We start from the raw sequence: 27,767 nt of genomic DNA, 5'->3' as shown, positions 1-27,767 counted from the left end.
GTCTGTCAAGATGCCTTGATGCCATTTCTGCTTCAGGCTAAGTTCACACTAGCGTAAAAAAAAATTGTCCAATTTTCATAGGTACAAAAAATGTTTTCATCCATATGGCATCTGTTTTTGTAGATCAGCAGTAAATATAATTTATAAGATCAAAAACAGCTTCCTAAAAATCAGATGCTATACGGTTCATCCATATGGGATCCGCTTTTTTTTGGACACCCATAGGTTTGAATAAGGGAGTCTCATCAGAAATACGGAAAAGAATTGTGCACCCTGCAAATTTTCTCATTCAGACATTTGGTCCATGTAATAAAAGCGGACATCTGAACAGCCCCTTTGAATAACATTTCTCTGAGCAGAGCAGACTCGAGGTTTTCACAAGCCCCGGGTGAAAGAGTCTCAGTGGGCCCCTTTAACACATACCACATTTCATGATGGCCATATAGTGCTCAATAGAGTATAATGGGCCACATATATTGCTCCATTCAGTATAATGGGCCCCATATATTGCTCCATTCTGTATAATGATACCCATGTAGTGCTTCATTCAGTATAATGGGCCACATATATTGCTCCATTCAGTATAATGGGCACCATATAGTTCTCCATGCAGTTTAATGAGTCCCATTATTTGCTCCTTTCATTATAATGGGCCCCATATATTGCTCAATTCAGTATAATGGGACCTGTTATGAATGAGTCACCGAAGGAGGAAAAAACAAAAATACAAGCTAAGTCCAGACAACCGGAGAGGTTGGTAGCTATCGGATTGCAGACCCCTGATCCTATTCACCACAACTAACTGTAGCTGTGGGGGGTTCCTACGGTGCCCTAGACCCCTCGTTCACAGCCGGAGAACTAAATAAGCCTAAAGAAAGAAAGGGGAAATCTAAACTGCCCCAGAGCAGACCCCAAAGCAATAGACAGCCCCCAACATGTATTGTCGGTAAAAAGCAGATGAAAACACAAACACAGACAGAAAGACAGGTTGAGCAAACTATGGGGCCCAACTAACTAAATAGGAAAGCACAGAAAAGATGCTGGCTGCAATCCGCAAAAAACCCTACCAAAAATGTCCCAACCGTCTGATAGGGAAAAAGGCCCTGAAGTCGCTAGACTTCAAAATCACTATATCAGCACTCAGGTATATTCTGAAAACAGAGCAAAGAGATAAACTGATCAGAGACAAAAATGGAGCTCAGACTGTCCCAACAAAGGCAGGCTGAACACAAAACACGAAGCAAACAGACAAAATCTCATGGAAAAATAAGAGAGCAAAAACTTAGCTTTCAGTAGACAGGACTAACTGGTCGCAAGAGCTCAGAGCAGAAAGGATCACCAGCACCCCTGTAGGGCGTCGGCTGCCTTATATTCACTCAGTGATTCCGGGTGTCCAATCAGGCTCCACCTGTTCAGATGACAGGTTCTTCTCAACCCAATCAATTTCACTACCTCTCTTCACCAGCAGAGGGAGTTCATCAGACATCAATGGTGAAGGGGAAAATGAATTCACAACAGTACCTCCCCCTTGAGGAGGGGTCACCGAACCCTCATCCACGCCACCAGGACGATCAGGATGGGCCCGATGAAAAGCACAAACCAATCTTTCGGCATGAATATCAGATGCAGGGACCCAAGAATTATCCTCCTGGCCATAACCCTTCCATTTAACCAAATACTGGAGTCTCCGTCTAGCCAGGCGAGAATCCAGTATCTTCTCAACCTCATATTCCACATTACCTTCCACCAATACAGGGTCAGGAGGTGCCACCACAGGAACTACTGGCTCAACAAATCTCTTTAACAGAGACTTCTGAAACACGTTATGGATCTTAAATGTAACAGGAAGAGCCAATCGAAAAGAGACAGGATTAAGAATCTCCAAAATCTTGTAAGGTCCAATAAATCTAGGTTTAAACTTTGGAGAAGCCACCTTCATAGAGATATTCTTTGATGACAACCAAACCATATCACCCACCTTAAACTGGGGACCACTGGGCCTTTTCCTGGGAGAGAGACAACCTATCCACCACTTGGTCCCAGATCTGGTGCATTCTCTCCACCACAGTGTTAACACCTGGGCAAGCAGAAGACTCCACCTGCCCTGAAGAGAATCGAGGATGAAACCCAAAGTTACAAAAAAAAGGTGACATCAAAGTGGCAGAACTAGCTCTATTATTTAAAGCAAATTCGGCCAAGGGCAAAAATGAAACCCAATCATCCTGATCAGCAGAAATAAAACATCTCAAATACGACTCCAAAGTCTGGTTTGTTCTCTCCGTCTGCCCATTGGTCTGAGGGTGAAACGCAGAGGAGAAGGACAACTGAATTCCCAGCTTGGAACAGAAAGTCCTCCAAAATCTAGAAATAAACTGAAGTCCTCTGTCAGATACAGTGTTCTCAGGAATCCCGTGCAAGCGAACCACCTGTTGCAAAAACAAGGGCACCAACTCAGAGGAAGATGGCAACTTAGGGAGTGGTACAACATGGACCATCTTAGAGAATCTATCACAAATCACCCAAATAACAGTCATTCTCTGAGAGACAGGCATATCAGAGATAAAATCCATTGAAATATGGGTCCATGGCCTCCTGGGCACCGGCAAAGGCATCAGCAGCCCACTAGAGAGAGAACAAGGTTTAGACCGGGAGCAAGTCCCACAGGACTGCACAAAACTCCTGACATCACGAGACAAGGCGGGCCACCAAAAAGACCGACTCACCAAATCTCTAGTACCAAAAATACCTGGATGACCAGCCAATGCAGAGCAATGAACTTCAGACATCACTCTCTTCCTCTACTGGTCAGGAACATGCAATTTTCCAATGGGACAATGCTCAGGTTTGTCCTCATGAAACTCTTCCAGAGCACGTCTCAAATCGGGCGAGATGGCAGAAAGAACTACCCCCTCACCTAAGATGGTAGCAGGCTTGGTCACAACAGGAGAATCAGCAAAGAAACTCCTAGAGAAGGCGTCTGCCTTGACATTCTTAGTGCCTGAAAGAAAAGAGACCACAAAATCAAAACGTGTGAAAAACAAGGCCCACCTAGCCTGTCTAGGATTCAAGCGTTTGGCCGACTCCAGGTAAATCAAATTCTTGTGGTCAGTAAGGACAACGACTTGATGTCTAGCTCCCTCCAACCAATGTCTCCACTCCTCAAATGCCCATTTCATGGCTAACAGTTCCCAATTTCCCACATCATAGTTACGTTCAGATGGGGAGAACTTTCGGGAAAAGAAAGCACAGGGATTCATTTTAGATGTTACCGGATCTTTTTGGGACAAAACAGCTCCTGCACTAATTTCAGAAGCGTCCACCTCTACCTGAAACGGGAGTGAGACATCAGGTTGCCGCAAAACCGGAGCAGAAGTGAACCTTCGCTTCAGCTCCTGAAAGGAAGAAACAGGCTCCGGAGACCAATTCAGCACATCAGCACCTTTCTTAGTCAAATCAGTCAATGGTTTGGCAATACCAGAAAAATTACCTATAAATTTACGATAAAAATTAGCAAAACCCAAAAACTTCTGGAGGGCCTTCAAAGAAGTGGGCTAAACCCAATCATAAATGGACTGTACCTTGGCCGGGTCCATTTCAATAGTTGACGGAGACAAAATAAATCCCAAAAATGAAATCCTCTGTACCCCAAAAAGGCATTTCGATCCCTTGACATACAGGGAATTCTCCCTCAAAATCCGGAACACAGTCCGAACATGTTCCACATGAGAGTCCCAATCCTTGGAAAAGATCAAAATATCATCCAGATAGATGATCAAAAATTTATCCACAAAGTTTCGGAAAATATCATTCATGAAGCACTGGAAGACAGAAGGGGCATTAGTGAGCCCAAAAGGCATCACCAGGTACACAAAATGTCCCTCTGGAGTATTAAACGCCATCTTCCATTCATCCCCATGCTTAATGCGAATAAGATTATACGCCCCATGCTTAATGCGAATAAGATTATACCAGCAAGCACCTTTAACTCTAGAGAATTGATCAGAAATCAGGGGTAACGGATACTGATATTTAACAGTAATTTTGTTGAGGGAACGATAGTCAATACAAGGCCTTAATGAACCATCCTTCTTGGCCACGAAAAAAAACCCAGCACCTAAGGGTGAAGAGGATGGTCTAATATGACCCTTCTCCAACGACTCCTTAATATAGGATCGCATAGCCTCGTGCTCGGGTACAGATAAATTGAAAAGTCGACCCTTGGGAAATTTACACCCAGGGCTCAGCTCAATTGCACAGTCATAACTCCTATGAGGAGGCAAAGACGCAGACTCATTCTCACTAAATACATCATAAAAATCAGCCAAATAGTCAGGAACATCATGCGACTGGGGAGAGGTGGAGAAAACAGGAGCATCACTAAGGGCACACCGACAACCCCAACTCACCACAGACACAGATTTCCAATCCAAAACTGGATTATGGATTTGCAACCAGGGAAACCCCAGAACAATGGTATCATGCAGATTATGCAACACCAAAAATCTGCTATTTTCTTGATGGTCTGGGGCGACCCGCATTACCACCTGGGTCCAAAACTGAGGTTTATTCTTCGCCAAAGGAGTAGCATCAATATCCCTCAAAGGGATAGGCGTCCGCAGAGGTGTCATAGGAAATCCACAACGTTTAGAAAAATCCAAGTCCATCAGGTTCAGAGCTGCTCCCGAATCCACAAAAGCCTTAGCGGAAAATGTGGACAGGGAGCAGATCAGAGTAATTGCCAGAAGAAACTTAGGTTGAACACCACCCACTGCAAATGTGTGTGCAAAACGTTTCTCTCGTTTAGGGCAGACAGAAATAATATGCGAGGCATCTCCACAGAAAAAACACAGCTTATTACGCCTTCTGAACTCCTGACGTTGCGCCCTAGACAAAACTCTATCACATTGCATAGGTTCAGACATTTGTTCAACAGGTGGCAACACCCCTCGTGCAGTTTTGCGTTCACGCAAACGCCGATCAACCTAAATGGCTAATGACATAGAATCGTCAAGACCAGAGGGAACAGGAAATCCAACCATAGTATCTTTTACGGTTTCTGACAAACCCTTCCGAAAGAGAGCTGCCAAGGCACCATCATTCCAGGTAGTAAAGACCGCCCACTTTCGGAATTTTTGACAGTACAACTCTGCAGAATCCTGACCCTGGCACAATGCCAACAGGGCCTTTTCAGCCTGGTCAATAGCATTAGGTTCATCGTACAACAGCCCCAAGGCTTGAAAAAATGCATTCACATTAGTTAGAATAGGATCATCAGGTTTCAAGGAAAACGCCCAATCCTGAGGATCGCCGCGCAGCAAGGAGAAGACAATTTTAACCTGCTGTGCGGAGCTCCCTGATGAGTTAGGCTTCAAGGCAAAAAATAATTTACAATTATTCTTAAAGTTCAAAAATTTAGACCGATCCCAAAAAAACACATCAGGAGTGGGGATCTTTGGCTCAGCAACATGTGAATGAGCAAGATAGGTGGAAATTCCCCGAACTTCAGCAGCGAGCTGCTCCACATGATCAGACAATTGCTTCATCTCCATTGAGAAGACAAAATCCCCCCTATGGCCTCAAAGACATAGAGGAAAAAATATACACACACAAAAAAAAAATTCTGACGCTTTTTTTTTTTCTTTCCCTTTTTTTTTTTTTTTTTTTTTTTTACAATTCTTTCCTGCTATTGAGTACCCTAGAATCTGCGGTATGGCTGGTGATTCTGTTATGAATGAGTCACCGAAGGAGGAAAAAACAAAAATACCAGCTAAGTCCAGACGACCGGAGAGGTTGGTAGCTATCGGATTGCAGACCCCTGATCCTATTCACCACAACTAACAGTAGCCGTGGGGGGTTCCTACGGTGCCCTAGACCCCTCGTTCACAGCCGGAGAACTAAATAAGCCTAAAGAAAGAAAGGGGAAATCTAAACTGCCCCAGAGCAGACCCCAAAGCAATAGACAGCCCCCAACATGTATTGTCGGTAAAAAGCAGATGAAAACACAAACACAGACAGAAAGACAGGTTGAGCAAACGATGGGGCCCAACTAACTAAATAGGAAAGGACAGAAAAGATGCTGGCTGCAATCCGCAAAAAACCCTACCAAAAATGTCCCAACCGTCTGATAGGGAGAAAGGTCCTGAAGTCGCTAGACTTCAAAATCACTATATCAGCACTCAGGTATGTTCTGAAAACAGAGCAAAGAGATAAACTGATCAGAGACAAAAATGGAGCTCAGCCCGTCCCAACAAAGGCAGGCTGAACACAAAACACGAAGCAAACAGACAAAATCTCATGGAAAAATAAGAGAGCAAAAACTTAGCTTTCAGTAGACAGGACTAACTGGTTGCAAGAGCTCAGAGCAGAAAGGATCACCAGCACCCCTGTAGGGCGTCGGCTGCCTTATATCCACTCAGTGATTCCGGGTGTCCAATCAGGCTCCACCTGTTCAGATGACAGGCTCTTCTCAACCCAATCAATTTCACTACCTCTCTTCACCAGCAGAGGGAGTTCATCAGACATCAACGGTGAAGGGGAAAATGAACTCACAACAGGGACCCATATAGTGCTTCATTCAGTATAATGGGCCACATATAGTGCTTCATTCAGTATAATGGGCCACATATATTGCTCCATTCAGTATAATAGGCACCATATAGTTCTCCATGCAGAATAATGGGTCCCATTATTTGCTCCATTCAGTATACTGGGACCCATATAGTGCTCCATACATTAAAACAAATAAAGAAATACTACTCCGCGTTCCCCCCGCTGGTCCGGTTTCTGCAGTCTCCGGTCTTCTGACCCTCTGCACTGCTCGACACTGTAGTGACGTCATTGCGCGTCTGCGCTAAGGTGCCACAGAATTCAGATGAAGAGGGGGAGTGATGGCAGAGGAAGTGTCAACGTACAGCTCCCTCTCTCCTCATTGTTTTCAACTGTATCAGCATCCAGGATACCGAAACACTAGGAAGCATGATGTGGGGGGTGGGTCTGAACTCATGGCCCCCATAGCAGCCGCATGGTTTGCCACGGAGTGCTCCCCCCCCCCGTTTGTTGCGGCCCTGGCTCTGAGTGCTGGCTGTGGGTACATAGCCTCTAAAAAGTTGAGTGACGATTTTTTTTTATATCATGCCGACTTGAAAAAGAAGTGGGTTCTGGTGGAAGATCTAGCAACACCCCAGTAAATTATTTTTCTAGATGTAGAATACAGAAAAAATCAAGTGTGTTTACATTTCTTTCACAGGGGCATAACTACCATAGGTTCAGGGGTTGCAATCACACCCAGGCCCTGCAGCCAAGGGGATCCCAAAAGTCCCTTTTGCCTGTAGAAAAAGACCAATGCTATTAAAGACTTGCAATATCTGGGGGCCCTGATGAAGCTTTTGCATTGGTGCCCACAAACTTAAATTCATGCCACTGTTCTTCCATCTACTGCAATGAAGATTGATCACCCCATTGTTTGGACTGATGGGGTTCCAGTGGTTGAACCTCTTATGACTTTTAACTAACTGTTCTTAACAATCTCTATACTATAATGTCAACCATATTGGTTGTCATCCAACTATTCCAGAAAAAGAAAACTTGAAGGACCCGATTAATCATTTGTTATTTTTTTTAGGTCACTTTTCATTTTTTTTGTCTTGTATTCACTGACATTTCTTTTTTGTCCATAATAGTGTACACAATTTACGAACTTTGCGCAAAAACAAAAATGATCTTTATTTTAGTCAACCTGTTTTGAGACCATTTAGCGCAAAAAGTCACATGTCCTCCTAAAATGTTTATGATTTTGTGTCGGGAAATTCAGGTACATATAAAATCACTTGGGGGACTGGGGACTGGAGTATATTTGTGCAAAATGTTGCTACTTTATAAAAAGTCACAATTTATGAGTCAGACGAAAACACCTGAAAACCCCAAAAACCATCCACAATGACAAACATAAAAAACCCAGGTGACTATATTTAAAATAGACTATGAAAAAGGACACAAATATAAAGAAAAATAATGCACAAATGAAAAACAGGCGAAAAACACCAAAACCTAGAAAAACTGAAAATGAATAATGAATTGGACTCAAAATATGCTAAATAAAATATTGTATGTAGATAATGATATTTATAGTCATGGAGCAGACCTGCTTTTCACAACTCTTCTGGTGTGGCCTTTTCTACATTTTGCAGGCAGTCCCTTCGGAAAAACTCTGTAAAATCGAAGATGTCTCTCCGATCTGAGAAATTGTACCCATCACTGAGGAAAGGATCTATCAGGTTTGACCCTCATCCTCACCAAGTCAAGAAGATATTTGAAGCTTTAAGGAAAGGATTAAAGTATGTATTAAATATCACTATATAATGCCTTTTGATCCGAAGTAAATTCATCTTTAAATCCTGATTTACATAAAATGTAAATCTCCATAAAATGTTATGGTAATATCTGCATACATTACATTACGCACCCTGTACTGATCCTGAGTTACAGTGGGGAAAATGTATTTAATCAGCCACCAATTGTGCAAGTTCTCCCACTTAAAAAGATGAGAGCGGCCTGTAATTGACATCATAGGTAGACCACAGCTATGCGAGTCAAAATGAGAAAACAAATCCAGAAAATCACCTTGTCTGATTTGACCAGGGGAAGAGTCGTGAGGAGAGAATTTGCATATTCCCAGTGCCTTCTGGGATAAATGAAGAGTCTCCGCGAGCTCAACGATCACTGGATCTTGGCGGTTGCAGCTGAAAAGAGGAAATCGGTAAATCGCGCGCCGAATTTTGGCTCATTTTTCATCACTTTGAAATCTCTTTGAGAATAACAATATGGAAGAGGCCAGGAGCAATTTGGTGAGCTGCATTTCTTGCTACATGTTCACAGACTTACCAGTGGAAAAGCCGAACTTCACATGCCACAAATGCAAGCTTGTGTCCCTGTTGGAGGAAAAGTTGCAAAATCTCGAAGAGAGGTTAGCTACGTAGAAGATCATTAAGGAAGGTGAAGAGTTCTTAGACAGAGCAGAATTATCTCTTCATGTTACAGAAAGAGAAGAAATTCAAAGTTCACCTGAAGAAACAGAGGAATGGAGACATGTGACCCAGAGAAGCAGGAGGATCAGGAGGCAGTCAGCACCCATACTGCTCAGGAACCAGTACCAGGCTCTTACACAGGAGAACAATGAAGAAATACATCAGGATAAGGGCCCCGTCACACATAGCGACTCACCAGCGATCCCGACAACGATATTAACGTGTCAGGATCGCTGGTGAGTTGCTACATGATTGCTGGTGAGCTGTCAGACAGACAGCTTCACCAGCGATCAGCACCAGCGAAGTCCAGCGCGCGGCGTCGCTGTGTATTTAGTTACTGTACCAGCGCGCTGATGCAGGGAGCTGGTAACTAAGGTACACATTGGGTTTCTAAGGGACGTGCATTACTTAGAAACTCGATGTGTACCTTAGTTACCAGCTCCCTGCATCAGCGCGCTGGTAACTAAGGTACACATCGGGTTTCTAAGCACAGCGCCATGCTTAGAAACCCTGCATTTACCTTAGTTACCAGCTGATCGCTGTTCTCCCGCCTGTCACACGCAGCGATGCGTGCTGGCCAGCGGGAGACCAGCGTCCAAAAAAATGTCCAGGGCTTTCCTACAGCGATCAGCGATACCAGCAGGGGGGCCGGTCGCTGATCACTGTCACACACAGTGATCTCGCTGGTGAGATCGCTGTTGCGTCACAAAACTTGTGACTCAGCAGTGATCTCGCTAGCGAGATCGCTATGTGTGACGGGGCCCTAAGACATTGCCCACAAGCAGCAAACTTGTACGCCCTCAGAATCCTCCTGGATGGAGAAAGAAAAATGTTGTGAAGAAACGGAGAGTGGTGGTCATGGGGTATTCCCTGTTGAGAGGAACAGAGGCCGCTATCTGCAGACCGGATATAACCTCAAGAGAAATGTGCTGTCTTCCAGGTGCAAAAATTAAAGATGTGTCTGACAGGATATCAGGACTCTTCAGACCTACAGATGACTACCCATTCCTGCTACTACATGTGGGGACAAATGACACCGCAAGAAACGACCTGGAAACCATCTGCAGTGACTTTGAAAACTTAGGTAAGAAAGTGAAAGAACTGGGAGCGCAGGTGGTCTTCTCTTCCATCCTCCCAGTGGATGGCCATGGAACAAGGAGGTGGAATAAGATTCTGCAGGTGAACAACTGGCTACATCGATGGTGCCATCAGCAAGGATTTGGATTTTTGGATCACGGAGTGAATTACCTATACGATGGACTACTTGCTAGAGATTGGGTGCACTTTACGAAGACTGGAAAACATGTATTTGGAAGTCGCCTTGCTACACTCATCAGGAGAGTTTTAAACTAGAACAATGTGGGAAGGGAAGCAAAAGGCCAGAAAAAGCCATACACCTGACAAATGCTATTGAGAACTCTGCTATTAGAAGTGGAAAGGAAGAACAAAGACAAAAGAATATAAATAATAAAAATATTGGAGAAAGAAAAAACAATCACAAACTAAAATGTTTCTATACTAATGCACAAAGCATGGGCAACAAACAAGGAGAATTGGAACTACTAACACAGGAAAACAAATATGATGTCATTGGAATCACTGAAACTTGGTGGGACGATACACATGATTGGAATACAAGGCTAGAAGGATACAACTTATTTGCTAGAAACAGACTTGATAAACGAGGAGGAGGTGTCGCATTGTATGTTAGAAACGCGTATATCTGCACAGAGATTGAAGCTTCAGAGACTGGGAGTTCTGTGGAAACTGTTTGGGTAAGAATACAAGGACAGAACAATGGAAAGGACACCATTGTAGGCATTTACTACAGGCCGCCTGTGCAAGCTGAAGATATGGATGAACTCTTTATGCATCAAATGGCCAAGTTCTCCAAAAAATATGACATAGTTGTCATGGGAGATTTCAACTATCCAGACATTTGTTGGGAATCTCTCTCAGGCAAAACTAACAGGTCAAGGAAATTCTTATCCTCTCTTGCTGACAACTTTATCTTCCAAAAGGTAGGGGAGAAAACAAGGGGATCTGCTACCTTGGATCTAATCCTTATAAACAGGGAGGAAATGGTTGAGGAGGTAAAAATGGCTGGGACCCTGGGAGGTAGCGACCATGCTATTTTAGAATTTTGGATAACTAGAGGAGGAAGACCTGTGAAGACTCAGACGTCAAGGTTAGATTTCAGAAAGGCAGATTTTTAGGGATTCAGAAAGAGAATTGGAGGGATCCAATGGCTGGATATCCTTAAGGACAAAAATGTCCAGGAAGGAAGGGACATCTTGAAAAATGAAATTCTCAAAGCACAATTGTTAACAATTCTGAAAAGAGGGAAGAATAGGAAGCATTTAAGGAAACCAGGATGGATGAACACAGAACTTAAGCAGATGCTAAAAAGGAAGAAAGAAATGTTTATAAAATGGAAAGAGGGAGGCATATCTAAAGAAGAATATAATGCTGTCTGCAGAACTTGCAGGGCACAAATCAGATTACTAAAGCTGACAATGAATTGAGACTTGCAAGAGACGTCAAAAGCAATAATAAAGGATTTTGGGGATATGTCAAAAGTAAAAGAAAAGTCAAAGATGCTATAGGATTTTTACGGGATGAAAATGATGAAATGGTAAGACAGGATGTTGAGAAGGCCGAACTTTTAAATTCCTATTTTGCATTTGTTTTCTCTAAGAAAGGAAATGTAACATCAACTGTTCTTCACTGTCCTGTTAAGGGAATAGAAGAATCCAGGATATCTATAAACAGAAAGATAGTGAGGAAACACTTAGCTATCCTAAATGAATTCAAGTCTCCAGGTCCAGATGAATTACACCCCAGAGTACTGAAGGAGATAGCAGAAGAAATTTTTGAACCCCTCTCCAAAATCTTTGAAAATTCTTGGAGAATAGGAGAAGTCCCAGAAGACTGGAGAAGAGCAAATGTTGTTCCTATCTTCAAAAAGGGGAAGAAGGTGGACCCAGGCAACTATAGGCCGGTGAGTCTGACTTCTATACCAGGAAAGATCTTTGAACAAATTATTAAACAACATGTATGTAAGTACCTGGATAAGAATGAAGTGGTTAAACAGAGTCAGCATGGGTTTGTAACTAATACGTCATGTCAGACTAACTTAATTTCCTTCTATGACAGAATCACTGATTGGGTGGATCAGGGTAATGCTGTAGATATAGTATATCTTGACTTCAGCAAAGCATTTGACAAAGTATCTCACACAATCCTTATTGAAAAAATGGCTAAGTATGGAATGAACAAGGCAACTGTTAGGTGGATTCATAACTGGCTTAGTGATCGGACCCAAAGAGTGGTCGTAAATGGTTGCACATCCAGTTGGAAGAATGTCTCAAGTGGGGTACCACAGGGCTATGTCCTGGGCCCTGTATTGTTCAACATCTTTATCAACGATTTAGATGAAGGAATTGAGGGTAAACTGATTAAATTTGCTGATGACACAAAGCTTGGAGGGATAGCTAATACTAGAGAAGAGAGAGAGAGAGGATTCAAAATGATATAAATAAACTTGAGTACTGGGAAGCCACTAACAGAATGGTTTTTAACAGGGATAAATGCAAAGTACTACATCTGGGCAATAAAAATGAAAAAAGCATATACAGAATGGGAGCAATAGGGCTAAGCAACAGCTCATGTGAAAAAGACTTGGGTATACTAATAGATCACAGACTGAATATGAGTCAACAGTGTGATGCAGCAGCAAAAAAGGCAAATGCAAATCTAGGATGTATTAACAGATGCATACAGTCTAGATCATGTGAAGTCATTATTGCCCTCTTCTCCTCTTTGGTTAGACCTCATCTGGAATACTGTGTCCTGTTTTGGGCGCCACATTTTAAAAAAAAAGACATCAACAAACTGGAGCAAGTTCAGAAAAGAGCGACTAGAATGGTGACAGGTCTGCAAACCCTGTCTTATGAGGAAAGGTTGCAGGATTTGGGAATGTTTAGCTTGCAGAAGAGAAGACTGAGAGGAGACTTAATAGCTGTCTACAAATATCTCAAGGGCTGTCACATTGTAGAAGGATCATCTTTTATTCTCATTTGCACAATGAAAGACTAGAAGCAATGGAATGAAACTGAATGGGAGGAGACACAGATTAGATATTAGAAAAAACTTTTTGACAGAGTGATCAATGAGTGGAACAGGTTGCCACGAGAGGTGGTGAGTTCTCCTTCAATAGAAGTCTTCAAACAGAGGCTGGACAGACATCTGTCTGGGATGATTTAGCGAATCCTGCTTTGAGCAGGGGGTTGGACCAGATGGCTCAGGAAGTCCCTTCCAACTCTACGGTTCTATGATTCTATGATTCTAAGATATATATATCAAATTATGGTGGAAATTAAGTATTTGGTCACCTAAAAACATGCAAGATTTCTGGCTCTCACAGACCTGTAACTTCTTCTTTAAGAGGCTCCTCTGTCCTCCACTCATTACCTATAATAATGGCACCTGTTTGAACTTGTTATCAGTATAAAAGACACCGGTCCACAGCCCTCAAACAGTCACACTCCAAACTCCACTATGGTGAAGACCAAAGAGCTGTCGAAGGACTCCAGAAACAAAATTGTAGCCCTGCACCAGGCTGGGAAAACTGAATCTGCAATAGGCAAGCAGCTTGGTGTGATGAAATCAACTGTGGGAGCAATAATATGAAAATGGAAGACATACAAGACCACTGATAATCTCCCTCGATCTGGCGCTCCACGCATGATCTCACCCTGTGGGGTCAAAATGATCACAAGAACAGTGAGCAAAAATTCCAGAACCACACAGGAGGACCTAGTGAATAACCTGCATAGAGCTGGGACCATCGTAACAAAGGCTACCATCAGTAAAACACTATGCCACCAGGGAGTCAGATCCTGCAGTGCCTGACGCGTGCCCCTGCTTAAGCCAGTGCATGTACGGTCCCTTCTGAAGTTTACTAGAGAGCAATTGGATTATCCAGAAGAGTATTGGGAGAATGTCATATGGTCTGATGAAACCAAAGTAGAACTGTTTGGTAGACAGAATGCTGAGTTGCATCCAAAGAACACCATACCTAATGTGAAGCATGGGGTGGCAACATCATGCTTTGGGGCTGTTTCTATGCAATGGGACCAGGACAACTGATCTGTGTGCATGAAAGAATGAATGGGGCCATGTAACGTGAAATTTTGATTGCAAACCTCCTTCCATCAGCAAGGGTATTGAAGATGAAATGTGGATGGGTCTTTCAGCATGATAATGATCCCAAGCACACTGCCAGGGCAACAAAGGAGTGGCTTTATAAGAAGCATATGAAGGTCCTGGATTGTCCTAGCCAGTCTCCTGATCTCAACCTCATAGAAAACCTTTGGAGGGATTTGAAAGTCCATGTTGCCCAGCGACAGGCCCATAACATCACTGCTCTAGAGGAGATCTGCATTTGACCTCTGTCATTGCCCAGAAAGGATATATAAAAGAAATATTGGAATCCCTAGCCATCCATAGTAGATGTGAGAGAGCAGAGAAGAAGTGAACTATATGGTATCTGCAGCAGTGGAGAAGCCAGTGAAGAAGTCACTGAGGAAATGTCAGCCTGAGTCTGGGTGCTGATGAAGTAGTCAAGTGGGCCACCAGCGAGTGCACGGGCAGGATAACCCAAAAGGGATTGGACAACTTAGTAGAAGAATATTTCTGTGTCTGGACTAAAGTCGGTTCCAGGGAGATAGATCGAAGTGCCGTTTTCACCGGGATCCTCGTCCCGCTGTTACTTTGTGGTCCATTCCAGTAAGTTCAGATTTTGCTGATGAGTCTACCCCCCGGCTGTATTATTACATATACATTACATTACTTATCCTGTTCTCCAGAGCTGCACTCACTATTCTGCTTATTATTATAATTATTATTATTATCATCGTATTACTATTAATAGCTGGCAATCTGTTGGACAGACTTCCCCTGGCAGCATTGCTGTGTAGACGCTCATTATTACTATTATTATTACTGAACATAAAGTGCTCCATAATTTATATTTTTAGGTTCAGTTTGATACTTAGTGCTTCATCTTCATCGACAGCTCTTGGCAGACAATGTCTTTTTAGGGGTACTACAGACATGTATACAGGGCCTGGAATGACGGGACATTATGAATTTTTATTTACAAATCAGTTCCCTTAGACAGAACTAAGGAATGAGCAGGATTCCAGATGAGGTCTGCGCTGCTTGTCTGGTGCTCCATGTTTCTATATCATAGGAACATTCAGGACTACATGGGATCTAATATCAGCAGCACATTTACACGATCCATGGAAGCTCCTCACAGGTGGGACTGTCTATCCTGCATTCAGTATCACAGGAATGATTTATTGAGTGTTTTACGGGAGTTTTCTTTGTGAGATGATTCAGCTTCTGCCTCCTATAGCTACAGTAAATGGCTATTCTCTGTATAGTATGTGGCTAGGAGAAATATCCTTTGAAACTTCTCATTAATTCACCATGGATTCCCTGGAAATAAGGGATCCTAGATGGAAGATTCATGTAAAACAGAAGGAACACCAGCGGATTCTATTTTTTCCATGTGTGTTGAGTACAGCTACCTCCCACACAGATATAAAACTCCTGCAGGATAAGTTTTCCATCATCAGATGTCACCGTAATTATGAATACAAGTCTCCAAGAAATGTCTAATCAAATACTAAATCAGTGATAACTGCTGGGAGATTTCTGCTCCGAAGCCGGAACACAATTGTGATTACATGTGTGCAATAAAATACAGTACCTAACTAAGAATCCATACAAGATAAGTAATGTAATGTCATGTATAACTCCACCATCAGAATAGTGAGTGCAGCTCTGAAGTATAATACAGGATGTAACTCAGGATCAGTACAGGATAAGTAATGTAATGTACAGTATATACACAGTGACTGCACCAGCAGAATAGTGAGTGCAGCTCTGAAGTATAATACAGGATGTAACTCAGGATCAGTACAGGATAAGTAATGTAATGTATATACACAGTGACTGCACCAGCAGAATAGTGAGTGCAGCTCTGAAGTATAATACAGGATGTAACTCAGGATCTGTACAGGATAAGTAATGTAATGTATATACACAGTGACTGCACCAGCAGAATAGTGAGTGCAGTTCTGAAGTATAATACAGGATGTAACTCAGGATCTGTACAGGATAAGTAATGTAATGTATGTACACAGTGACTGCACCAGCAGAATAGTGAGTGCAGCTCTGGAGTATAATACAGGATGTAACTCAGGATCAGTACAGCATAAGTAATGTAATGTATGTACACAGTGACTGCACCAGCAGAATAGTGATTGTAGCTCTGAAGTATAATACAGGGTGCAACTCAGGATCTGTACAGGATAAGTAATGTAATGTATGTACACAGTGACTGCACCAGCAGAATAGTGAGTGCAGCTCTGAAGTATAATACAGGATGTAACTCAGGATTTGTACCGGACATGTAATGTAATGTTGATATCTTAGTATCTCTTCCAGTAAGTATCTTTGGCTGCTTCCATTGGGTGTAAATGCTGGGCACCCTTTGAGTGACTGCATTTTGTAAGCTATAAACACTTGGGTGTTAGGTGTTGCCATATTATTGCTTTTTACATATGTTGACCTCCCAGGTGCTCTGCCACATGGCGCAGATCTGCAAGGTCACACAGGAAATGATCAGGCCTCTGATTTTAGGCGTTCTAGGACTTGGAGGCTCGAGCTGTTCTCCATGTGGCTTTAGAAGAAATGTTCTCAGAGATTACAATCTGAAGACATGTTCATTAAGTTCAGCTGTTTCCTTAAAGAGAGCTGTGACCTGTGTTGTGGTTTGCATAAGAGTAATTGGCATACTCTTGGCTAATTTTGCAGCGAGTACCTTGAAGAACATCAAACGCAGCTGGATTTCCTGGCCGGCCAACAGAAAGACATAAAAAGAAACTCCAGACTGGTAAGGACGAGCGCTGCCTCCAGCCAAAGCCTTGACAACATTAATACCTGTTATTTTCTACTTGCTGCAGCTCAGATGTAATTACCTGAGTACGAAAAGTCTTCCATCTATGGCACATTACACGCCTGTCATTTATGTGAGGTGCACTAAATAACAGTACCTCACTGTGCCCACTAAATGCCACCATAACATGCACGCATATTACCACCATGTCCCAAATAATACCATCATAAAATGGCCAAATTATGTAAGTGATGCAGGACTTGGAAAAATGGCCTGCCTTTTTATTTTTAGGAACAGTATCACCCTAGGGCTGGGTCTGCTATTTATGAGGATGAGCAGCAAAAACAGAATCAGGTTGTTAGGCGCTGCACAGCAGGAATCCCAAGCCTTGCCATCTCCCATTCCCCTCTGGCTGCAGTGGAGCCTGCTCAGCAGACTCCTCGATCCCAGCGTTCTGCCCACACCAGCATCGTGGGTTCGGTTGCTGCTGCCACCTCTGGTCAAGTTATGACAATGCAGCCTGTCCAGCAGCAAAAGACTACAGAGTCTAAGTTCTCCCTTCGCTCCACTGAGCATGCTCAGGAGGCGATCTCCCATTGGGGATCGGGAGTCACATGCTCAGGTTCTTCTCCAGTTCCGATTGGTCCATCTGGAGGATCAGGAAGGTCCCGGAAGGGCACGGCTATAAAAGGCGCGCATGGCCACCCCGCCATGCGCTATGATAGACTCTGAGGCTAATGCATTTAGTGTATGTGTGATGATGGATGAATGAGCCTGGTGACTGACGCATTATAATTCCCCCCTCCTTGGATATTACGTATGTGTTAGGGTGAGGGATTAGAGTCAGTATGTTAGCTCTACACTGCATAGCGCCGCAGTGTTGCTCCTCATCCACCGCTAGCGCCTAGGGCGTCGGCCAGAATCGGCCTCCTTGACCACTGCTATCGCAGTGTCCGCTAGTTACGCCGTGCGCTTTAGTAGCGCTCTCCAGCCCGGTTATTAGGCTGGTTAGTGGCGTCCATCAGGGCAGATACTGCACACATTGCAGCAGTGGTTCACACCCCGTGACCTGTGACGTTAACAGGTTGCGGTTGTTCGCCGACAGGCACGTATTACGTGAAGTAACGGCGCACGTGTCTGTTAGCATGGGTGCAGTGGTTACGCACCGGTGTCCGGCTTTACTCCTGCACACCTTTCCCTCATTGTTTAGCAGCAGTTGGTCACCTCTGCACGTTGGGCCCTGGGCTGCGAACGCACCTTATATATTATTTCATCTTTATTATTTGGTGCATTCCGCCAGCCCCGTAACACAGTCCACAAGCAAAGAGGACAACATGTTTCTCATTTTAGTCAATCTTTCAGTGCTTGAATGATACTGCTTTCAAGTGACCGAATACTTCACAGTATCTAAATAATACTGCTGCAAAGTATCCAAAGAATGCCATCCGATAGTTGCCAAATGATAGTGGCAAGAATGTGAATACGTCTGAGAGGAGACTCCTAAATGATGTTGGTGTTGTACCCTTTTTGGCCAACCTATATTCTAGCTATGGATGTGTTTAGCTGTCAAAATAAAGACCCCTCCACCTACATACAGTATAGAGTAGATAGGTGTCAGTTGATGATTTCTGTGATTGCAAGGCTGGCAGCCAGGGCCAGACTGGCAATTCTGGCAAATGCCAGAAGGGCCTGTCTGATCATGGGCTGCCTTGTGTGTTATGTTGTTTACAGCATCGGTATTCTCAAGACACCCATACTGTTAAGAATTCTGACGGCGCACAAAGTGGCTGACTCCGTCAGCGTCTAAAAATCACTAAAATTGACAAATCCCCGGGCCCGGATGGCATAGACCCCCGCGTACTGCAGGAATTAAGCACAGTCATAGATAGACCATTATTTTTAATTATTAAAGATTCCATAATAACAGGGTCTGTACCACAGGACTGGCGTATAGCAAATGTGGTGCCAATATTCAAAAAGGGGACAAAACTGAACTTGGAAATTATGGAGCAGTAAGTTTAACCTCAACTGTGTGTAAAATCCTGGAGGGTTTTCTAAGAGATACTATACTGGAGTATCTGGAGAAGAATAACCTCATGACCCAATATCAACATGGGCTTACAAGGGACCGTTCCTGCCAGACTAATCTGATAAGCTTTTATGAAGAGGTAAGTTCAGGACTGGATCAAGGGAATGCAGTGGACGTGGTGTACATGGACTTTTCAAAAGCTTTTCATACGGTGCCACACAAAAGGTTGATGCATAAAATGAGAACAATGGGAATAGGGGAAAATATGTGTAGGTGGGTTAAGAGCTGGCTCAGGGATAGGAAACAAAGGGTGGTTATTAACCCCTTCACCCCCAAGGGTGGTTTGCACGTTCATGACCGGGCCAATTTTTACAATTCTGACCACTGTACCTTTATGAGGTCATAACTCTGGAACGCTTCTATGGATCCCGGTGATTCTGACATTGTTTTCTCGTGACATATTGTACTTCATGTTAGTGGTAAAATTTCATTCAAATAACTTGCGTTTATTTGTGAAAAAAACGGAAATTTGGCAAAAATTTTGAAAATTTCGCAATTTTCCAACTTTCAATTTTTATGCCCTTAAATCACAGAGATACGGCACACAAAAAACTTGATAACTAACATTTCCCACATGTTTACTTTACATCAGCACAATTTTGGAACCAAAATTTTTTTTTGTTAGGAAGTTATAAGGGTTAAAAGTTGACCAGCGATTTCTCATTTTTACAACACCATTTTATTTTTAGGACCACATCACATTTGAAGCCACTTTGAGGGGTCTATATGATAGAAAATACCCAAAAGTAACACCATTCTAAAAACTGCACCCCTTAAGGTGCTCAAAACCACATTCAAGAAGTTTATTAACCCTTTAGGTGCGTCACAGGAATTTTTTTGAATATTTAAAAAAAAATGAACATCTAACTTTTTTTCACAAAAAAAATACTTCAGGTTCAATTTTTTTATTTTACCAAGGGTAACAGGAGAAATTGGACTGCAAAAGTTATTGTGCAATTTGTCCTGAGTACGCTGATACCTGATTTGTGGGGGGGAACGATTGTTTCGGCGCATGGCAGAGCTCAGAATGGAAGGAGCGCCGTTTGACTTTTTCAATGCAAAATTGGCTGGAATTCAGATCGGACGCCATGTCACGTTTGGAGAGTCCCTGATGTACCTAAACAGTGGAAACCCCCTACAAGTGACCCCATTTTGGAAACTAGATCCCCCAAGGAACTTATCTAGATATGTGGTGAGAACTTTGAACCCACAAGGGCTTTACAGAAGTTTATAACGTACAGCGGTACAATTAAAAAATCATATTTTTTCCACAAAAATGATCTTTTCACCCCAATTTTTATTTTCCCAAGGGTAACAGGACCCTAAAAGTTATTGTGCATTTTGTCCTGAGTATGCTAATACCCCACATGTGGGGGTAAACCACTATTTGGGCGCATGGCAGAGCTCGGAAGGGAAGCAGCGCCATTTGACGTTTTTGGCTGGAATTGAGATCGGACATCATGTCGCGATTGGAAAACCCCTCATGTACCAAAACAGTGGAAACCCCCCACAAATGACACCATTTTGGAAACTAGACCCCCTAAGGAACTTATCTAGATGTGTTGTGAGAACTTTGAACCCCCAAGGGCTTCACAAAAGTTTATAACATAAAGCCGTACAATTAAAAAATCATATTTTGTCCACAAAAATGATCTTTTCACCCTCAATTCTTATTTTTCCAAGGGTAACAGCACCCGAAAAGTTATTGTGCAATTTGTCCTGAGTACGCTGATACCCCACATGTGGGGGTAAACCACTATTTGGGCGCATGGCAGAGCACGGAAGGGAAGCAGCGCCATTTGACGTTTTTGGCTGGAATTGAGATCGGACACCATGTCGCGATTGGAAAACCCCTGATGTACCTAAACAGTGGAAACCCCCCACAAATGACACCATTTTGGAAACTAGACCCCCTAAGGAACTTATCTAGATGTGTTGTGAGAACTTTGAACCCCCAAGGGCTTCACAGAAGTTTATAACATAAAGCCGTACAATTAAATAATCATATTTTTTCCACAAAAATGATCTTTTCACCCTCAATTCTTATTTTTCCAAGGGTAACAGCACCCTAAAAGTTATTGTGCAATTTGTCCTGAGTACGCTGATACCCCACATGTGGGGGTAAACCACTATTTGGGCTCATGGCAGAGCTCGGAAGGGAAGCAGCGCCATTTGAAGTTTTTGGCTGGAATGGAGATCGGACACCATGTCGCGATTGGAAAACCCCTGATGTACCTAAACAGTGGAAACCCCCCACAAATGACACGATTTTGGAAACTAGACCCCCCAAGGAACTTATCTAGATGTGTGGTGAGCACTTTGAACCCCCCAGTGCTTCACAGAAGTTTATAACGCCCGGGCGTGAAAATAAAAAATTCGTATTTTTTCCACAAACATGATCTTTTAGTCACCATTTTTTTTATTTTCCCAAGGGTAACAGGAGAAATTGGACCCCAAAAGTTGTTGTCCAATTTGTCCTGAGTATGCTGATACCCCATATGTGGGAGAAAACTACTGTATGGGCACACGTCGGGGATCGGAAGGGAAGTAGTGACGTTTTGGAATGCAGACATTGATGGAATGGTCTGCGGGTGTCATGTTGCCTTTGGAGAGCCCCTAATGTACCTAAACAGTGGAAACTCCCCACAAATGACCCCATTTTGAAAACTAGACCCCCTAAGGAACTTATCTAGATGTGAGGTGAGCACTTTGAACCCCCAAGGGCTTCACAGAAGTTTATAATGCCAGGGCATGAAAATAAAAAAATCGTATTTTTTCCACAAACATGATCAATTATTCCCCAATTTTTTTATTTTCCCAAGGGTAACAGGAGAAATTGAACCCCAAAAGTTGTTGTCCAATTTGTCCTGAGTAAGCTGACACCCCATATGTGGGAGAAAACTACTGTATGGACACACGTCAGGGCTCGGAAGGGAAGTAGTGACGTGTTGGAATGCAGACTTTGATGGAATGGTCTGCAGGTGTCATGTTGCCTTTGGAGAGCCCCTAATGTACCTAAACAGTGGAAACACCCATAAATGACCCCATTTTGGAAACGAGAACCCCTAAGCAACTTATCTAGATGTGTGGTGAGCACTTTGAACCCCCAAGGGCTTCACAGAAGTTTATAATGCCCGGGCATGAAAATAAAAAAATCGTATTTTTTCCACAAACATGATCAATTAGTCCCCAATTTTTTCATTTTCCCAAGGGTAACAGGAGAAATTGGACCGCAAAAGTTGTTGTCCAATTTGTCCTGAGTACGCTGACACCCCATATGTGGGAGAAAACTACTGTATGGGCACACGTCGGGTCTCGGAAGGGAAGTAGTGATGTTTTGGAATGCAGACTTTGATGGAATGGTCTGCGGATGTCATGTGCGTTTGGAGAGCCCCTGATGTACCTAAACTATTGAAACTCCCAACAAGTGACCCCATTTTGGACACTAGACCCCCCCACGGAACTTATCTAGATGTGTGGTGAGCACTTTGAACCCCCAAGTGCTTCACAGAAGTTTATAACGCTCGGACGTGAAAATAAAAAAATCATTTTTTTCCACAAAAATGATATTTTTGCCCCCAATTTTTTTATTTTCCTAAGGGTAACAGGAGAAATTGGACCCCAAAAATTGTTTTGCAATTTGTCCTGAGTAGGCTGATACCCTACATGTGGGGGAAAACACTGTTTGGGCGCATGGCAGAGCTTGGAAGGGAAGGAGCACCATAGGACTTTTTCAACTCAGAATTGGCTGGAATTGAGATCAGACGCAATGTTGCAATTGGAGAGCCCCTGATGTGCCCAAACAGTGGAAACCCCCAATTCTAACTCCAACCTGAACCCCAACACACCCCTAACCCTAATCTCAGCCCTAACCCAAGCCCTAACCCTAGCCCTAGCCCTAACCCTAACCCTAACCCTAACCCTAGCCCTAACCCTAACCCTAACCCTAACCCTAGCCCTAACCCTAACCCTAGCCCTAATGGAAAAATGGAAATAAATACATTTTTTTAATTTTATTATTTTTCCCTAACTAAGGGGGTGATAACGGGGGGTTTGATTTACTATTTATGGCGTTTTTTATTTTTGGCAGCTGTCGCACGCTAAAAGACGCTTTTTATTGTAAAAATAGTTTTTGCATCACCACATATTGAGAGCTATAATTTTTCCGTATTTTGACCCACCGAGTCATGTGAGGTCTTATTTTTTGCGGGACGAGTTGACGTTTTTATTGGTACCATTTTCGGGCATGTGACATTTTTTGATCGCTTTTTATTCCGATTTTTGGGGCGCAGAATGAACAAAAACCAGCGTTTCATGAATTTCTTTTGGGGGAGTGCGTTTACACCGTTCCGCGTGCGGTAAAATTGATAAAGCGGTTTTATTCTTCGGGTCAGTACGGTTACAGCGATACCTAATTTAGGTCGTTTTTTATGTTTTGGCGCTTTTATGCAATGAAAACTATTTTATATAAAAAATAATTATTTTTGCATCGCTTTATTCTGCGAGCTATAACTTTTTTATTTTTTCGCTGATGATGCTGTGTGGTGGCTCGTTTTTTGCGGGACAAGATGACGTTTTCAGCGGTACCATGGATATTTATATGCGTATTTTTGATCGCGCGTTATTACACTTTTTGTTTGGCGGAATGATAATAAATCATTATTTTTTGCTTCGTTTTTTATTTTTAATTTTTTAGGGGTTCGCTAAAGGGGTTAACTAATGGGACAGTTTTATAGGGCAGGTCGTTACGGACGCGACGATACCTAATATGTGTACTTTTATTGTTTTGGGTTTTTTTTATTTTCAAAAAATGAATTTATTGGGGAATATTTTTTTTTTTTTTTACTAATTTATTTGGCGATTTTTTAAAAATTATTTTTACACTTTTTTTTTAATTTTTTTTTACTTTATTACATAGTCCCAGGTGGGACATCACTGTCCTGTGACAGATCGCTGATCTGTCACATCACAGATCACTGTGACAGATCAGCAATCTGTCACAGGCAGTGCACAAGGCTTCCTCAGGAAAGGAGTCCCCCGCAGCAGCGCTGCACATTGCGCTGCCGTGGGGGGCTCAGGGAAGCACGGAGGGAGCCCCCTCCCTGCCGATGCTTCCCTTTAACTCCCGGTACACCGCGATCATGTTTGATCGCGGTGTGCAAGGGGTTAACGTGTCGGGGGCGGTCCGTGACCGCCCCTGACACATAGTGCCGGGTGTCAGCTGTGATAATCAGCTGACACCCGGCCGCTATCAGCGGCGCTCACCACGTGGGCGCCGCTGATCGCGCTAGACGTACTATCCCGTCCATGGGCATAGGGGCCCGGGTCCCATGGTCGGGATAGTACGTCTGATGTCAGGAAGGGGTTAATGGAGCACACTCAGACTGGGTCACGGTTAACAGTGGGGTACCACAGGGGTCAGTTTTGGGCTCGCTTCTTTTTAACATATTTATTAATGACCTTGTAGGGGCATAGAGAGTAGAATTTCAATATTTGCAGATGACACTAAGCTCTACAGGGTAATCAATACAGAGGAGGACAATTTTATATTACAGGAAGATTTATGTAAACTAGAAGCTTGGGCTGATAAATGGCAAATCAGCTTAAATGGGGATAAATGTAAGGTCATGCACTTGGGTAGAACGATCAAGATGTATAATTATGTGCTTTATTGTAAAACACTGGGCAAAACTGTCACTGAAAAAGACCTGGGTGTATTGGTGTACAACAAACTCATATTTAGTAGCCAGTGTCAGGCAGCTGCTGCAAAGGCAAATAAAATAATGGGATGCATTAAAAGAGGCATAGATGCTCATGAGGAGAACATAATTTTACCTCTATATAAGTCACTAGTGCGACCACATTTAGAATACTGTGTACAGTTCTGGTCTCCGGTGTATAAGAAAGACATAGCTGAACTGGAGCGGGTGCAGAGAAGAGCGACCAAGGTTATTAGGGAACTAGGGGGTCTGCAATACCAAGACAGGTTATTTCACCTGGGGTTATTTAGTTTGGAAAATCGAAGGCTTAGGGGTTTACTGATGTCTTCCAGGTGCAAAAATTAAAGAGGTGTCTGACAGGATATCAGGACTCTTCAGACCTACAGATGACTACTAGAGTTGAGCATTCCGATACCGCAAGTATCGGGTATCGGCCGATACTTGCTGTATCGGAATTCCGATACCGACATCCGATATTTTTTCAATATCGGGCATCGGAATCGGAAGTTCAAAGTTGATTGACAGCCGAAATGACGTCATCATGATGCGCGGTGTGTGCGCATCATGATGCGCCGTCATTTCGGGCCTTCCGGGGGTCTCTGCCGGCCTGCGGGGGGGCTGTGCCGGCCTGCCGGGGGGCTGTGTGGACTGCCCGGGGTCTGTACCGGCCTGCCGGGGGGCTGTGCCGGCCTGCCGGTGGTCTGTGCACCCTGTGGGGGTCTGTGCCGGCCTGCCGGGGGGCTGTGCCGGCCTGCCGGGGGGCTGTGCACCCTGTGGGGGTCTGTACCGGCCTGCCGGGGGGCTGTGCTGATGTCCGGGGGTCTGTGCAGGCATCGTCCGATGGGACTACAAGTCCCATCGGGCGATGCCTGCTACCATGACAGTGATTGACACATTAGCCAATGATGGGACAGTAGTAGTCCCATCATCCGGCTAATGTGTTAAATGTTAAAAAAAAAAAAAAAATACTACATACATACTACATACATACTACATGCATGCTACATACATACCACATATATACTACATGCATGCTACATACATACTACATGCTACATGCAAGCTACATACATACTACATGCATGCTACATACATACTACATGCTACATACATACTACATACATACTACATGCATGCTACATACATACTACATACATACTACATGCATGCTACATACATACTACATGCTACATGCATGCCACATACATACTACATGCTACATACATACCACATATATACTACATGCATGCTACATACATACTACATGCTACATGCATTCTACATACATACTACATGCTACATACATACTACATACATACTACATGCATGCTACATACATACTACATGCTACATACATACTGCATACATACTACATGCATGCTACATACATACTACATGCTACATACATACTACATATATACTACATGCATGCTACATACATACTACATGCTACATGCATGCTACATACATACTACATGCTACATACATACTACATACATACTACATGCATGCTACATACTACATGCTACATGCATGCCACATACATACTACATGCTACATACATACTACATACATACTACATATATACTACATGAATGCTACATACATACTACATATATACTACATGCATGCTACATACATACTACATGCTACATACATACTACATACATACTACATGCATGCTACATACATACTACATGCTACATACATACTACATACATACTACATGCATGCTACATACATACTACATACCACATACATACTACATACCACATACATACTACATATATACTACATGCATGCTACATACATACTACATGCTACATACATACTACATACATACTACATTCATGCTACATACATACTACATGCTACATACATACTACATACATGCTACATGCATGCTACATACATACTACATGCTACATACATACTACATACATGCTACATACATACTACATGCATGCTACATACAATACATTCATACAATACATACATAGACATACAGTACATATAACATAGAGTAACATACTTACCAATACTTGTCACATTGTTCCCCGAAGCCATTGTCTTTTACGGAATAAATATTAACATAACAAACCACAAAAATACTCACCCATGATCCGAAGCAGTCCACGAGTGTGTCCCACGACGATCTTGGGTAGAGAACTGCAGCATCAGCTGATGCTGCCGCTCTCTACGGGCTGCAGGAATCCAATGACGGAAGGTAGGTATCCTTCCGCACTGTATTCCAAAGTGAGACTAGGGACTTTTTTTTTTTTAAGTGGCGGAGGAATACAGTGCGGAAGGATACCTACCTTCCGTCATTGGATTCCTGCAGCCCGTAGAGAGCGGCAGCATCAGCTGATGCTGCAGTTCTCTACCCAAGATCGTCGTGGGACACACTCGTGGACTGCTTCGGATCATGGGTGAGTATTTTTGTGGTTTGTTATGTTAATATTTATTCCGTAAAAGACAATGGCTTCGGGGAACAATGTGACAAGTATTGGTAAGTATGTTACTCTATGTTATATGTACTGTATGTCTATGTATGTATTGTATGAATGTATTGTATGTAGCATGCATGTAGTATGTATGTAGTATGTATGTAGCATGTATGTAGCATGTATGTAGCATGTAGTATGTATGTAGCATGCATGTAGTATGTATGTAGTATGTATGTAGCAGGTAGTATGTATGTAGCATGCATGTAGTATATATGTAGTATGTATGTAGTATGTATGTAGCATGTAGTATGTATGATGCATATATGTAGTATGTATGATGCATGTATGTAGCATGTAGTATGTATGTAGCATGCATGTAGTATATATGTAGTATGTATGTAGCATGTATGTAGCATGTAGCATGTATGTAGCATGCATGTAGTATATATGTAGCATGTAGTATGTATGTAGCATGCATGTAGTATGTATGTAGCATGCATGCAGTATATATGTACT

The 27,767-nt window shown here is 42.9% G+C and overlaps 1 protein-coding gene across 4 annotated transcripts in view; it reads left to right on the top strand.

Moving 5' to 3' along the window:
- The window catches only part of RIPOR3 (RIPOR family member 3), a 234,104-nt gene that overhangs the window by 89,207 nt on the left and 117,130 nt on the right, over window positions 1-27,767 (top strand). For all 4 annotated transcript variants that reach the window (XM_073580601.1, XM_073580602.1, XM_073580600.1 and 1 more), the window contains 2 exons: window positions 8,187-8,333; window positions 16,914-16,992. In XM_073580601.1, the coding sequence (XP_073436702.1) occupies window positions 8,187-8,333; window positions 16,914-16,992 (226 nt within the window). The remainder of the gene's footprint in view (window positions 1-8,186; window positions 8,334-16,913; window positions 16,993-27,767) is intronic.

The sequence above is a fragment of the Dendrobates tinctorius genome, unplaced genomic scaffold (genome assembly GCF_039654945.1).
Source record: "Dendrobates tinctorius isolate UK_male_01 unplaced genomic scaffold, ASM3965494v1 ptg000065l, whole genome shotgun sequence".
In the NCBI taxonomy this organism is placed as follows: domain Eukaryota; kingdom Metazoa; phylum Chordata; class Amphibia; order Anura; family Dendrobatidae; genus Dendrobates; species Dendrobates tinctorius.
Note: the sequence above shows the minus strand (reverse complement) of the source record. Positions and strands in the feature narration are given on the sequence as shown.